General features: G+C 37.1%; 1 protein-coding gene across 1 annotated transcript; it reads right to left on the bottom strand.

The window, feature by feature from the left end:
- Positions 1-5,405: 5,405 nt before the first annotated feature.
- On the bottom strand, positions 5,406-15,367 carry LOC131676475 (uncharacterized). The gene is made up of 3 exons (XM_058955542.1): positions 15,248-15,367; positions 14,810-15,178; positions 5,406-5,870 (listed from the first exon to the last, which is right to left on the bottom strand). Exons 1-3 carry the CDS (start codon positions 15,257-15,259, stop codon positions 5,607-5,609), a joined length of 645 nt encoding a protein of 214 aa, XP_058811525.1. The 5' UTR covers positions 15,260-15,367; the 3' UTR covers positions 5,406-5,606.
- Positions 15,368-15,665: the final 298 nt, after the last annotated feature.

Below are 15,665 nucleotides of genomic sequence, written 5' to 3'. Positions count from 1 at the left end.
TCTCATCCACCAGCGAGGAGCGCCCACTTGATTTAAGCCATCTTTCACTTGAGTTTTTTTTTTCTGCGGTGCATATCATGGGTACGGTTAATTGTCCTTTCAACGCTAATTAAGACCGTACTCTATGCATCAAGCACTCATTGCACGTTCACATACATTTTGCGCTATTAATTGAAGCTCTTAGTGAAGAATGGAATGGTAAATTTTCAACTTTTTCTTGCACAAAATTTGAAGAGGAAAACATTTTATGCTCTTGGTCACACCCTTGTTTTCGTTCTTGATCCTGGCAGCATACTACATAGCATATCTGTACGAAGCAAATTCAATCGGGAAACATGAAAAAGAACACACACGAGAGAATAAGAGAGATGGAGAGAGAATAAAATAAGTATTCATCCTCACTGTGGGAGCAAAAATATGAATTTCTCTCACGTAAACATCTCTTTTCCCCTGCTACATATGGCACGATGATACATCTTTATGCTCACCTCGTTATGCATTGCACAAAATGACAAACATATCCAATCTCACGTCTCATTTATGTTTTTTAACAACCATGCCGACCTTACCAAGTTAAGATGTACTATGGTCGAAAAGGACTATTCACCCTTATATTGTTTACGACGAACGCGGAATTCGTTCGAAAACGATTCGAACGAATAGTAAGCCCACTTGATTTTGCTGTCGTAAACGGGAATAAAAACCACTTTCGAACGAATCTCGCATTCGTCGTAAACAAGAATAAGGGTGATTGTGTGTACGAGTAGTTAACGTGAGATAATTTGGATAATACAGCTATCAGATAGTAATGAACCTGTTATTGCCACAATGTGCTAGAATTGTCATGTCATATACGAAGGATCCAAGGGGTGAGTCGCTTAGAACAATGTGCCATACACATTATATCACATAAGATAACACGATATAAGATTACGATTCACAGTAATACACGATCATTTCACTTGTTACCACAATGTGTGGCACAACGAGGCACACTTTTGACAACTCAAAAACTGTCAACAAAGTGTAGTTGAATACTCATAGTAGCCATTGCTTTTGTTTTACTGAACACCATGGCACATTGTGGCACAAGCTACCACGCTGTTTGTTTGTGAGCACAATTCGATCTGTGCTAAGCGACTCACCCCTTGGAATGATCCATATGTTAGTCATGTAGGGTGGAAGTACCAATAGTCGTATACTTAAGGAAAACTTTTGCTAAAAAATCGATGAATAGACCTATGGGCAATGTTAATACATTAAACGAAAGCTTTCAATCCCTACTTCATGGGAAAAATATAAAGATGGGTTATTAACCAATTTATGTTCAAAATCGCTTATACCACTATAGGAACACATGTACCAATAGTGGTGCAATCGCTAATTTCGGTTCCTATTGTTGCAAATCCCATTGATTTCTTATGGGATTTGCAACTATAGGTACATTATATCAACTATATGTGATAAGGAGCTCAAAATTCAAAGAAAATGAATGTTTTCAATAGTTATTTGAGCAAATTTCAAGCATAACAGTTTTACTGTCGCATAATTTGAGTGCGATGAAACTATAAAAAATATTTGATGGTGGTTAGTACCTTAGACGTATAACCCATTACTGCAACTATTGGTACATCTCAACTATAGAAGCACCCACCCCAGCATAGTTTATGAATCCAATCGACGCCTGTTTTGTCAGCAATTTGTAATTGAATATGTAGAATGTTAAGTCACACGTGGTTACTTTTCATTCGTATTATTTACGTGATTTGATTATATAATATTATATAATTAACCGTCACAGTTAAGTTTTTACTGTAAGAATATTTTAAATCTAGTTGCCTAGTAACTGGAAAATGTGCAGAATGAAAATCAGCAAGTATAATCACAGACCAGTAGGACATAGGCCTATTTGGAAATACATAATATCGAATGATAACGAGCCGAGCAATTATTAAACATGAATTCTAGAACAATCTCTTTTTTACTTTACGAAAATACGACCATGAACAAAAAATATGTATTTTATAATTATGGTGAGTTCTCACTTATTTATGCTTGCATAACGATTGTATAGTGTTAAACCAAAGAGGACCAAGCGCAATTTTGAGATACATGCTCTAAAACGGCTATCGCATCCAACATAGAACTAGAAATGCCCACATTTATTTATTTTTGGGCACACATATAGCAAACGAAAGCAAATAAGTGTTCCTTAACTTGTTATGTTAATGGTAAAATGCAATGAAAAATACGAAAAAGCATGGAAAACATTATGACGCTCAGTTTGATTTGGCTCAAGCTTAGCGCAGGCCATTTGTTTTTCTTTTGTGACTCGTGATTTTCTTCATAAATATAGGAACATTGTTTAGAGTTGAAATGTATGACGTACACCGATTTATGATTTATTACTTCTTTATCAAGAAATGGTTTTTTTGTTTGTGAATTAGATCACAAAATCACAAATATTTTCTGGTGAACTGTTTCACGAAACTCGGAACATTCATGAATCCTTTCATGCTTCGTGAGTCACGAATCATCATCCGTGAATTAGTTCACCAACCAGTTCATGATTTATAGTTTATTAATCACGATTCACAATTCATGCTCGTGAAACAGTTCACAATATTATAAAATATTCATTGATACGTGAACTGGTTCATGATTCTTAGTATATTAGTCGAAACTTACCATTCGTGTCCGTGAAATTATTCATAAAACCATTAATTATTATTCATGTATTCGTGAACTGCGATTCCCAGTCACAATTCACCATTCGTGTTCGTGAAATAGTTTACAAAATCATAAAATATTATTCATTGATACATGTACTGGTTCACGATTCGTAGTATAATACAGTGAACACAGGTTTTTATCAGCCTCTTGGTGTATTTTAGACTGAAAAAATGAAGAAATTAACAAAATCGGAAAATATTTTTTTCTTTCTTTTTTGAAACCTAAATATTTTTCTATGGTCCTAAGACCCTTTCTGATTGTTTAATATAAATTTCCTTTAAGGAGATCTTCCAGTGCAAAATTAAAAAATGTTTATTGCAACCCAAAAATAACATCACGATAAGGCGATGAGAAATTATGAATATAATAATAAAACTGCAGATACCATGAGCATATGTTCCACGTGTCAAATTCGATAGTTAGTTCAAGAATAAAATATCCCGATAATGTGCATATAAAAACCCTATTTTGTGGTGTTATACTATCTCAGAGAAACTATTTGAAAGTCCTTGGTGGACAGTAGAGTGACAGGAAAAAATGACCCCTATCGGCCCACCCCTGAGTCGATTTCTAGTCCCACCAGGAGTACTTGTTCCAAATTTGAAGCAAATCGGACAAGTCTAGCTACCGGACCAACGTGCCTGAAGTTTGTATGAGATTTTTCGACAATTTACATGGAGAAAAGCCACTAGCTCACATTTTCGCCGCTAGGTAGCACTGTTCGCATCGTATTATCACTGTAAGTGAAAATAAGAAAGGTAATTTAATTGTCTACAACTTTGTTGAAGACTGCTAGTATATCCGGCTTTGTCAAAAGAAGTTATTAAACTTTAAGCGAAGTGATGTCTGAGTCAGTTTTCCATAGGGCCTAGCAGTGCATGGTTGTGCATCGGTACTCGATTCGCACGAACTAATCATTTTTGTGAAATAACCGTTAGATTTAGCTCAATAGTATGTTCCGAAGAATTGTAGTAAATAATAGGAGTCATGTTTTGGTTAGAACATTTTAGTTCCACATTGTACCGCATAGAGGGCGCCAACACTAACTTTTCAACGGAGAGAGATAGAAATTAGGTGTCTTCCACAAAGTTGTAGAACAGGCATTTTTCAATAATTCTCCCGAATATCTCGATATTCTATCTCTTTTCTATGAAAAGTTAGTGTTGGCGCCCTCTATGCGGTCACAGTTGGAACTAAAATTTTCCAACCAAAACGTAACTCGTATTATGTGGTAGAACTCGTCTAAATATACTATTGAGCTAAACCTAACGGTTATTTGACAAAAATGTATAGTTCGTGTGAATCGATTACTGATACACAACCTTGCACTGCTAGGTCCCATGGAAAACTGACTCAGACATCACTTCGTTAAAATTTTAATAACTTCTTTTAACAAAGCCGGATTGACTAGCAGTCTTCGACAAAGTTGTAGACAATTAAATTATCTATCTTATTTTCACTTACAGTGATAATACGATGCATACAGTGTCACCTAGCGGCAAAAATGCGAGGTAGTGGGTTTTCTCCATGTAAATTGTCGAAAAATCTCATACAAACTTCAGGCACGTTGGTCTGGTAGCTAGACTTGTCCGATTTGCTTCAAATTTTGTGCAAGAACTCCTGGTGTGGCTAGGAATCGACTCAGGGGTGGGCCGATTGAGTTTTCAAAAATTCATTATTTTTCTGGGCAGTCTAGTGGACAGTTGGATTCTAAATTCACATTTGGAGATCACTATTTCTATATCTTTGCATAAGCCAACAGTAATCTTGGTTTTATCATTAGAATAGCCAAAGAGTTTACTAATCCATACGGCCTAAGAGCACTGTATATCTCCGTCCGGGAAGCATCAGCTGTCATTTGGTGTCCGCACGCGAGTGGCGCAACCCGATAGAGTTTCCGCCTTACATTGAACGCTGTCGTCTGCTTGACATGGAGTTTCATTCTAGAAGGCGAAATATTTCTAGACCCGTTTTTGTAGGAAAAGTTCTAACTGGCGAAGTAGATGCCTCAAATGTACTTTCTCAGATTAATGTAAATATGCCCCTAGGAGTTTAAGATCGTAGGATTTTTAGGACGTGATTATCAATGTACTGAATACGGACAGAACGAACCCATCACCCTTATGGGTGCAGTGTCTTTTATAATGTGTATGAATGTTTTGACTTCTCTGTATCATGTGATTTTTTTAGAAGTAGGCATAAACGGTAGATTTGAATTTTCCGGAGAGCCGCCATTTTGGAGCAACCAAATTGAAAGTCATCATAATAAAGATTTCCTCGCATTTTTGAATGACGAACAAATGAAATCATCAAAACCGAAGCTCGTATGCCTTTTCATTATCCTATAATAATTCCAAAACTTTGCTTTATTTTTGACTGAATCTGGATGAACCTCCTTGTAAAAACAATTGAATATTTGACCGATAGCTTGTATTTTTTTGTGAACCGCCTTTTAAAAAATTTGTTTGCTCGCAGGCAACGGCAAATAATTTGAAGCAATGAAAATGATACCAATACCAGCATCAACTTAAAATACTCGATCACCTAGGTATGACATACGATGTTTGGTTCTTACATAGTGGGCCCTATTCTCACAGTCACGTCACCTGGTGATTAGAAGGAAATTTCCTTCTAGTCACTAAGTGACGTGACTTTGAGAATAGGGCCCTATTTTGAACCTGAAACCGTAATATTGTCTCGCGTTTGAAAAGGTCCCATTTCGCAGCGGACTGTAGTGCATATGGCTTTACTTTATTGATTTTTTTCAAAATAATGGCTTTCTTTTTTTCTTGTCATAACTGTGTTTATATTACATTTGAAATTATGAAACTTACATTACACAAGCTTATATTAATTCCAATATAGTAGAGTTTTTAAACAGAGCACTGGCAAGCCGCAGCAATAGTTACCGTTTTGAAGCGCCAAAAATCGCGTAGTGGTTCTGGTAGCAATGTGGAATGGTGATCCGGATCGTTCGATTCGCTCTCCGAGCGCTTGGTCAATACACGTACCTTGTAGGGAATCTCTTTGCAGCGCAGGCCACGCCAACACTTGCGACTGTTGATGTTTCGATTTTGACAGATTGCGTTAACGATGTACCTCGGAAAGTGCGTGTAGCCCAAATCAAGCAGCTCGTACTGTAGAAAAAAATTTATTAGATTTGTTGCATGTCTATAAGTTGATATTGTTCGATTTTGCAGATTGTGCATGTCTAAGATTGTTGTAATCGTATTACCATAGCAAACAATAGAAATACAGTAAACGGTGTTCGTCCGTTTCACAATTTCCAATAGCATGTATGTATAGCAAAGGTTTGCGATTACAATCCCTTTGCGGGGGGAGGGGTGTGTGATGAAGAGAAGGTCTAAGGAATGTGTGAGAGGAGGGTGGGATAAGCGTGAGAGGAGGGTGGGATAAGCGTGAGGGAGGGGATCACACCCACGTCTTATCGCTAGTTACACCTGTGTTAAATTTTCAGAAAATATATCTCAGTCCTAAAAGAATTCACCGGGATTAGGTTTCAGATTGAATTGATTGTATTACCTTTCTATATGAGAACGGCTAAAATATGCTAAATCAGTCCCAGAAAGTCGACATTCGTCACACTACGTAAAAATTCTACCATAGTATATTTTGATATTTCAAAATTATACTCCAAATGTAATGTCCAATCCTGTAGATCCATACGAAAATTCTTAATATGCGAAGTACTTCCCACATGTCATAGAAACGCTCTATTTAAATTATACGAAGATACATTCTGATAGTTTAAAATTATATTAGAAAAATGTAATGTGTAATCTTACATGCCTACCCGATAATTTTGAATAGGAACACTCTGTTAAAATTCTATGATGGTTCCCTAAACGAGCAGCTCATGGATACTCTCGCTTATTAATAAACGTGGTGCACTCGGAGCACTTTCCGGACGACTGCTGGAAGGTTCAATGCATTAGTAATCTTGCATGCAAGTCGTGCAATCGTTCATATTCCTGTATCTTAACCCCTTTTCTACAATTTCGAAGTTTTCCAAGGTGGTACGCTAAGTCCACGACCTTTCTCACTACTCTCGCAGAAGGAATCTTTTTCTGTCGACGGTTTGATTTTTTTGTCTGTACGCGAAGAAGCTGATTGCCTCGAGAATGTCCGCGAGTTACATTATCTGATTGATACGTTTTACGTCTGGTGCGAACGCAAGTCGATTACCTTTAGCGTTGCCAAATGTTTTGCTATAAGGAAACATCGCACAAGAAATAATTGTTTGCTTTCAAAACCAACAGGGCTAGAATCCAGCTGCAACGTGTAATATATACCCATAACTTCTCAGCGATCAATGATAAATCGCCTACTACTTACGTTCAAACCCCCCCAAAAAATTACATGGTCTATTGTATTCTAAAGCTTTGTGTTGGCCATCCGCACTCTTACGATACGCGTCACCTCAATTGACATGAAACGCTATTTTGGGACTGCAACCTTAAGGCTAGTTTACAGTTCGGGAAATGGATGACGGGATTTCGCACGGGATTTGCGTCGGGATTTGATCAGGGAAAATTTCCCGCCGAGATCTCTCCAAACTGTCAAACCAAAAACTCTGCTGTTTCTTAAAAATACAAACAGTATCAAACTTGCAGGGAATTGCAAACCTTATAAAAATACTCTTTTTCCCGTCGGAAACAATTTGTGTTGAATTGTTCCCGGCCGGATTTCTGTGTGGAGAGTTTTAAAATCCCGTGATGTTTCCCGCGGTTGGGTTTACACTTCAGGAAAACTGTCATTTTTGTGTAGACTCATATCCCGTCACGGGATTTGAAATCCCGAGCTTCATTTAAAATACACAGGGACACAAATCCCGTGACACGTTTTCCGAACTGTAAACTAGCCTTTACGAGGACCATCGCACAGTGGTCCAAAATGCAAATTTTGCAAGAATTTTGAGTTTTTACTAAAACTAAATAACTTAGTCTTACTATATTTTTGGGGTTTCATAGTTTTCGTAGCTAGTGAGCCCCTTCTATTTGTTAAAACAACTGTTAGGTTTTTGAGAAAAAATGCTAAAGGGATGTAAGTCGTACTTTTTTATTTAACAAGAAATTTAAAACCAAGGTTTCGGGTAGTTCTTCGTGTTCTTTAGAGGAGCTGTTGTATTCATATAACTTTTGCGATATTGATTTAAAACTAAAGTTAACTGCAGACAACTCCAAGATTGTTTTGGGGCGAATAATTTGTTTCATAGCAACACATTGAAATCGTATCATCGTTAGAATGTTATGAGCAACTTTTCGACAAAAACGGCGTTCTTTGAAATTTTATTTTCATTGAAAAAGGTTGATTTCAAAGGTATAATCGAAATAATAGGTACTTATATATTTTAATAATAGAGGTTAAAGTTTTGATGTGTTGTTCGTCTTCAAAAACTTTGAAAATTATCTAGAGGATATATGAGTAAAAAATTAAAGCTGTGAAAACTATAAATTTGCTTTGAAATTTTGCTTTCTGACCCTTAATAATATGGTAATATGGGAGTAGGGGCTTTTAAATTTATGTAAATCTAAAAATTAACATTTTAATGGTTCGAGATAGAGTAGTGTTTCAGGAAATTGAAGATCAAATTTAAAAAGATGGGTGGGTAATGTCTGCGACATAACCGGAGAGATGTAGAATATATAAGGAACACGTTCTTCAAATATGTTGATACTCATTTGAATTTTCGGACAAAAGGTGATTTGGGCGAGGAATATTTCAAATTATTCTTTACAAAAATGATGGTGGTCCTGAAAAGGACCGTTTTTGTTGGCTTTGTTGGCCTTGGTGAGGGAGATGGCTAACGATGAAATGAATTGTTAGCATGAGGAAGTCGCATAGTACTGGCCAATGGCAGAACAGATAATAATTGATTCCTGAAAATCAATTTTTCTTTATTCATGTAAATTTTACATACTTACAAATCTAATAGAAGATTCCTGGTCATATTTCTGAATCATTGGTGCGAACATTGTGTAATTTTGTTAAGTAAAATGAAAGTTACAAACTGTCCAAACTCGACCTTCTGTTGCTTCCGAAATATTGAAATGGGGTGTTTATATTAAACCGTTAGTAGTGGTCACAATAAAAAAGATGGGTGGGTAATGTCTGTAACATAACCGGAGCGTCGTGACTTTAATTCGAGACGTTTAATTACGGCTGAACTTTATAAGCTTAGCTCGACTTTGAAATCCTGCACAATCTCACGAATCAGACGCTGGTAGGGCCATTTTGTTTGCTACTAGCACGGAGCTGCAGAAAAAAATCATTTAATGCAGTTAGTTCACGGAGGCAGCCAAAAAGCTCGAATAGAAGCATGCGACTTTAACGTTTCTCTTAAACACATGCAATTGAAGCAACACTGATCACTAGAGGGATGGTGAGGGAACACGCACATTCGTTTTGGTTATATTGATAATAGCAGCAGAAAGGAATGGAAAAGCAGTGCACGAAACGAGCGAGAGGATAATTTAAATTTTTGCTCCGTGTGCAAGCTACTTCTTTCCACACAACGTATTATGTTGCTTGTTGAAAATTTGTTACACATCTTAAAATGAAAGTTTCAGTTTAACTCTCACTAGAACACAATTGATTGGTCCTGAAAAGAAACGTTGCTTTTATTGTAATTTACGCCCACTCCCAGCGGACACTGTGAGCCAGTTTGATTTCTTTTGCGAGAAAGTTACGCGTACTTGGCGCACTATTTTGTATCCTCAAACAAACCGACCAAGTAGGCATCACTGGCTTCATTACGGCTGAGTTTTGTAAGCGTAGCTCGACTTTGAAGTAATACACAACCTTACGAACCAGACGCTGGAATGTTTGCCAGCGGATTAGTTGCTCCGTTGCCCTTTAGTTGGGGCGAAATACTGGCATGGCGACAGTTCCTGATCGGTAGTTGGTTGCGATGGGCCACCAGTAGCTGGGGCACTTTTTCGGACCGTCATCATTGCCAACTGCTTTTCTCCGGTGGACTGGCTGCTTGGTAGTGCTTGAACGAATACGAATGATGAGAAAAACCGACCGACTAATATGCATATAATATATAATATATAATATTATGAACACACGAGAAAGCACTACTGTTGCTCTCTCGCTCGTTTTCGTGCCATTCCTGTGCTTTTCCTTTCCGTCCGGTTACCAATACTAGCATAACCAAAACGAATATTCTGTCTTTCCATCGCCTTAGTGGCCAGTGCTAGCAAACTTGCATGTTCAGTTTTTCAATAACAACATTCCAACAATATTTTCAAAGAATGTTGCAGATTTGAAAAGAAGGAAGGAAAAGATTTTCACAAATTTAAATTCTTTTGTGTTATTTGTTAGCGCTGATAAAGGCTATTTAGTTTGCTACTAGCAAGGAGCTGCACAAACAAATCGATTTATGCAGGTAGTCAACGGAGGCTGCCAAAAAGTTCGAATAAAAGCATGCGACTAGTGTACTTTGCACGTTCTATATTTTATCAATACTAGAGAGGATCGATAAAATAATTCAAAGTGTAATAGCAACATGCAATTGTGGCAACACTGGCCATGAGATGGTGGGGGAACACGCACATTCGTTTTAGTTATGATGGTATTAGCAGCAGAAAGGAATGGAAAAGCAGTGCACGAAAATGAGCGAGAGAGGATAATTTAAATTCTCTTTCTTTCTTTCCACACATCGTATTTCTTATATAGCTTTCTGAAAATTATTTGTTATACACCATAAAATGTAAATTTCAGTTTAACTCTTATTAGAACACAATTAATTGGTCTTGTAAAGAACCGTTTATTGTTTTATTGCGGGAGCATAATTCAGACGCACTCCTCGCGGACACGGTGACCTATTTGGCCTGAAAGTTATGCGCTTGGCGCACTATTTTACATCCTCGAACAAACCGACCAAGTAGGCATCGTTGGCTTCTCGGGGCATCATTACGACTGAGCTTTGTAAGCGTAGCTCGACTTTGCAGTCCTGTTCAATCTCACGAACAAGACGCTGGAACGATAGCCTACAGATTAGTTGCCCTTTCGTTGGGGCGAAATTCTTGCAGGGCGACAGTTCCGATGAGTCACCAGTAGCTGGGGCACTTTTTCCGACCGTCGTCATTGCCAACTGCTTTCCTTCTGTGGACTGGCTGCTTGCTAGTACTTGAACGTTGCCCTTTAGTTAGGACGAAATACTGGCATGGCGACAGTTCCTGTAGCTGGGGCACTTTTTCGGCCTTCGTCATTGCCAACTGCTTTCCTCCGGTGGACTGGCTGCTTGCTAGTACTTGAACGAATCCGAAAGATGAGAAAAACCGACCGACAGATATTTATATAATCGCGCTAATGTGCACTACTATCGCTTTCTCGCTCGTTCTCGTGCCGTGCATGAGCCTTTCCTTTCCATCCGGCTTCTAATGGCCTAACCAAAGGAATATGCCGTCTTTCCCCCACCAACTGCTCTCGTCAAGCAACCCAATGCGAATAATCATAGGAACAAACATGTAGTGGACCTATATATAAACTTTTCATTATTTTATTGTTCGGTTGGTCCACCATTGTGACGGCTCTGTGCGGGATGGGCTGAAAATTTTCACTTTTCCGAGTCGTTTTCGAAAGATTTTTCAAAACACATTTTTTGTTATTAGTGCATGTTATACATACTTCAAATTTTAATACAGCATAGAGGAACATATTTTCAACAAATGGGCCTAAAAATCAAATCATTCTGTTAAGTATGATAAAAGTTATTAACGTTCAAAATCTGACGCGGCGCCGCAGCCGATATTTTGAAACGGGACCCCTATATTGAAAGCTTAAATGTATTCTACATTTAAAAAAAATCTTTGTCGAAGACACCGGAGCTCTACGTGTTGTATTTTTCATTTTACAAGAATTTACCCAAAAAATTGGGTGTTTCTTAGGAAATGGTTCTATTTATATAACTTAATTTAAATTTTTAAAGCTCTAAACCGCTAAAAAGTTCAATTTTGCATCTTACTAAAATTAAAAGCACCTTAGTAACAAATTCAGTTTAATGGTACACTTAAAGATATTTTCAAGGCTAGTCCACAAAATCTAACATAAAACCAATTACACTACAAAACTGCTTCAAGACGGCCATAGGCCCCACTTAGGACGAAAGAGGCCCCATGCTCAAGAACATTCTGAAGAGCATTTTCCAAGGTTATTTTAAAACATCTACTGTCTACCCAAGTAACCATAAGCATTAAGCCATTGCACTATATTGGCTATACATTTGCACTAATGTTGCATTGAAACTCCATTACAGCATTAACAATGCAATAAAGCTCAATATTAGCATCAATAATGCATAACTGCACAGCCGACATATAGCATTATCGCTTGCTGTAAATGCGTATATAAAGCTGATATAACGCGTACATGCTTCAAGGATCTTTAAAGCTTGTAAGCTTTACAAGTGTATTTAGTGCCATTATAAAGCAAATTAAAAGCCGATATAATGCTATTATAATGCTGTGGGTTTATTTGTTATGCAACTCTTCTTAAAGATTATATTCGGCATATTTCATTTCAATCGAACATATGCTATATAGGCCAGGGAGCAAACGCAGCGCACTTACCGTGAAGGACGAGGCAAGGTACCTCAGTTCGAGACTTACTAAAGGTAATGTTCGTAAAACATTCATGTCATGTGAGAACGAAAACCCATTAAGAATATTCATTACAATGCATTAGAAGAGTCAATTACGGTTTTAAACAGAACATTTTATGTTAAAAAATTTCCTTTTTGCTAATCATACCGAAAGGAAACATGGTTTCAGAACCATGGCGGACAATGACAGCCAACTGAAACTTTTCAATAGCATTAGTAGTGCCAATAGAAGGCTTTCAAATTTGACATTTGTACACTGGTGCTATATAATAGCATTAGTACTGCAGAAACGAGCTGTCAATCTCTACACAGTAATAGCACTATATTTCGCCTTTTCTGGCATTTAGGGTTTCACGGCTCTGTAAGACAGCTTTATATGTGGATCTAAAGCAGATATTAGGCTACGTTACAATGCTTATTGGTTACTTGAGTATGGTCGCAAGTCAGTCCGATAAAGATAGGAAATCCTATAGAAATGTGGGACAAATATCGTAGGTATTTTAGGTTTTATCGACGCATATTTATAACGGTGTTCAAGACCTACTTAAAAGTATGATAAAACTACAATAAGTATTGCTTCTTCAAGAACACTTCTAGTACGCTATAAAACTGCTATGAACTAAAAATGTTAAACCGTTTCGAAAATTCAATAATTTTTGTATATGTTTAAATTGTTATATTCTGCATAAATCGTGTACAGCAACATTTTCTAGTTCTAATGTATGGCACACTAGAAAAATTCCTTTGGACTTGCAGAATACTAATTGTAGTTTTTTAAGACAGATTATTTTTTGCAATATATGCCCATAAATCCAGTCCTTTTAACACATAAATATTGAAAAAGTATATGTTGAAACGAAAATGCCTACGATTAATTGTTATTGCGATCACAATTACTGCTATACAAACAACTAACGGCATCTTGCTGTAGGTACAGCATTTACAGATTTGGAAAGATAAAGGATTTTAATTTGCTGTTAATTCATGATTGAGCTACATTTCACGTCTTCTTCGTTGGAACATTTCACATATCCTGTCAGTCGTAACATATCGTTTGTTTATTATAGAGCACTCATATACAAGAGTATTTACATTTCGTTAAAGTTATACAGTTTTAAGAAGGTTTGAGTAGCATTCTCAATATACATTTAGTATCAACATGAATGTCATAAAAATACTTGTTGGTTTTATGGAGGTAGGTAAACAATGTCTCGAGAGTTTTTTTTAAACTGCTCATAAGGTTAAATTAATTTTTATGAATGTTACATCAAGTGTCCTTGAAGAATTCTTGAAACCCATCAAGCTACATATCCTTGTCAAAAGCAATGATAAAACCGAATTTGCTCAGTCATGCTTTAATAAAACTACCATGAAACTTAAACACAACCAATTAGCATTTGGATTGTTACTTGGGTAGTTTCAATTTAAACATAAAAAGCATCTTGCAAAGCACAATAACTTTCCCAAACGTGTTCCAGGACTAAGTTATTTTGTTCTAATAAAAAGTTTAAATTCCTGCTAAATTTACATTCTGGAGCATTGTGGTGAAAAGATTAGAAGAATTCTCACATTGCAGACAATATTCGTACTTTTTCGTTCGTGCCCAAGATTGCCGATGTACCACAATTCCATTTGCATAAACGAACGTGATTTAATGTGAATGTAATGTAGTGTCAGATTCTGATGAAACGAAGTCGAAACGCAAATTCCACAACTAATTTAGTTATAACCAAACGCGCAATGGTGGTTTTAAACAGGGGCGGCGAAACACTTTACGCCCGAGTGGGTAGAAAGCATAGGGTGAGAGGTCCATCAGTAAGGTTTTTTTCCTTTTCGCAATGCATACGCGAAAAGGAAAAAAACCTTACTGATGGACCCCTCACCCTATGCTTTCTACCCACTCGGGCGTAAAGTGTTTAACTGCCCCTGTTTAAAACCACCATTGCGCGTTTGGTTATAACTAAATTAGTTGTGGAATTTGCGTTTCGACTTCGTTTCATCAGAATCCGACACTAACTTAATGACAGGACTAAGCAAGTGTCGTATTGACGCTATTTCCAAAAATGAAAGAACGATTTAGATTTTTGAGCAAACCATTAGTCCTGTGTGATGTCCCGCAAACTAGAACTAGTGAAATCGAAACACATTGAACTCGATTTTAGCAATAACCAATCGTTCCGACATTTTTTGTGGAAATCTTCAAATTCCTCATTTTAAGTTTCTTTAACGTCTGATGTTACTGTTTTGTTGATTTCTTTTCATTTCAATAAGACATATGCTCAAAATTTCGCTTTCCACGCTTTCCATAGTGAAATCAGAATTAAATCAGTATATGGAAACATTTCACGGACTAATCAATCACTTGAAACATGAAACAAAATGGAAAAGAACTTTTGAACTTATCATAATTTTGTTCTGCTTTTGACCTCTCTCACATTCACTGACCTTTGTTTGACATGCACAAGAAGTCGGATATTGCGCGTAGGAATCCGATTCCACATTTTTGTCATTTTTCTTATCCAAACGTTTTTTCTTCGGAGTTTCATCGATATAACTACTATCCATATCAACACTATTGTCGCTGCTGTTTAATTCATCTAGAAAATGTTTCTGGTTGAAGCCTCCAGCCCACTCGTATTTGTGTCGTCTATCCTCCGGTGGGAAACAATTAATCGCATCAGAGCTCAGCAATTCTACAAGATTGTTCTGATCGAAATCAGCAGAGAGAAAAGCGTTTTCGAAAAGTGCTGATGAGCTGCTTATCTTATCCTGTGTTGGTACGGTTAACACTGTGGCGATGCAAAGTGCCATGACCTAAAAAGATCACAACTTTTTAGTATATCAGATGTTTAGGCACGTTTTTTGCTAGGCACATGTGCTTACCGTTAAAATCATCTTTGTAACACTGAATCGGAGATGCCTTGCAGTCTGCTTTTATACACAATATCGATGCATTTCGCCGGTATCCCTTGGATACTAATGGATACACTATACGTGAGAGAAACAACACATATGATGTTGTATTATTAATTCCGCACTTTTTTCGAATTCTGATCTAGGACAACGTATTGAAGGATTCATCAGAAAACGGATGGATCAAATGTCACAATAAATATGAGAGTAGGTGTCCTTTATCTTTTATGCCCACTAACCTGTTAGACATTAGACAAACAAAATAATGTGTTGCAACCGATACGGTGCGAATGTTATAGCAAAGTCGAATTTACTTGTATCTTGAGCGTTTAAGATGAACAGATTCTCGGGGTATGATGGTCAGTCAATCAGAAAATGTCATAAACAC

Source organism: Topomyia yanbarensis, chromosome 1, assembly GCF_030247195.1.
Source record: "Topomyia yanbarensis strain Yona2022 chromosome 1, ASM3024719v1, whole genome shotgun sequence".
Lineage (NCBI taxonomy): Eukaryota > Metazoa > Arthropoda > Insecta > Diptera > Culicidae > Topomyia > Topomyia yanbarensis.
This window is presented reverse-complemented; position numbering and strand designations above follow the sequence as displayed.

What these genes read in the sequence shown, in the direction of transcription:
- LOC131676475 (XM_058955542.1), bottom strand. An exon ending in CTTGTGCATGTCAAACAAAG is followed by an intron (nt 5,871 to 14,809) that starts GTCAGTGAATGT and finishes TTTTTTCTACAG; the next exon opens with TACGAGCTGCTTGATTTGGG.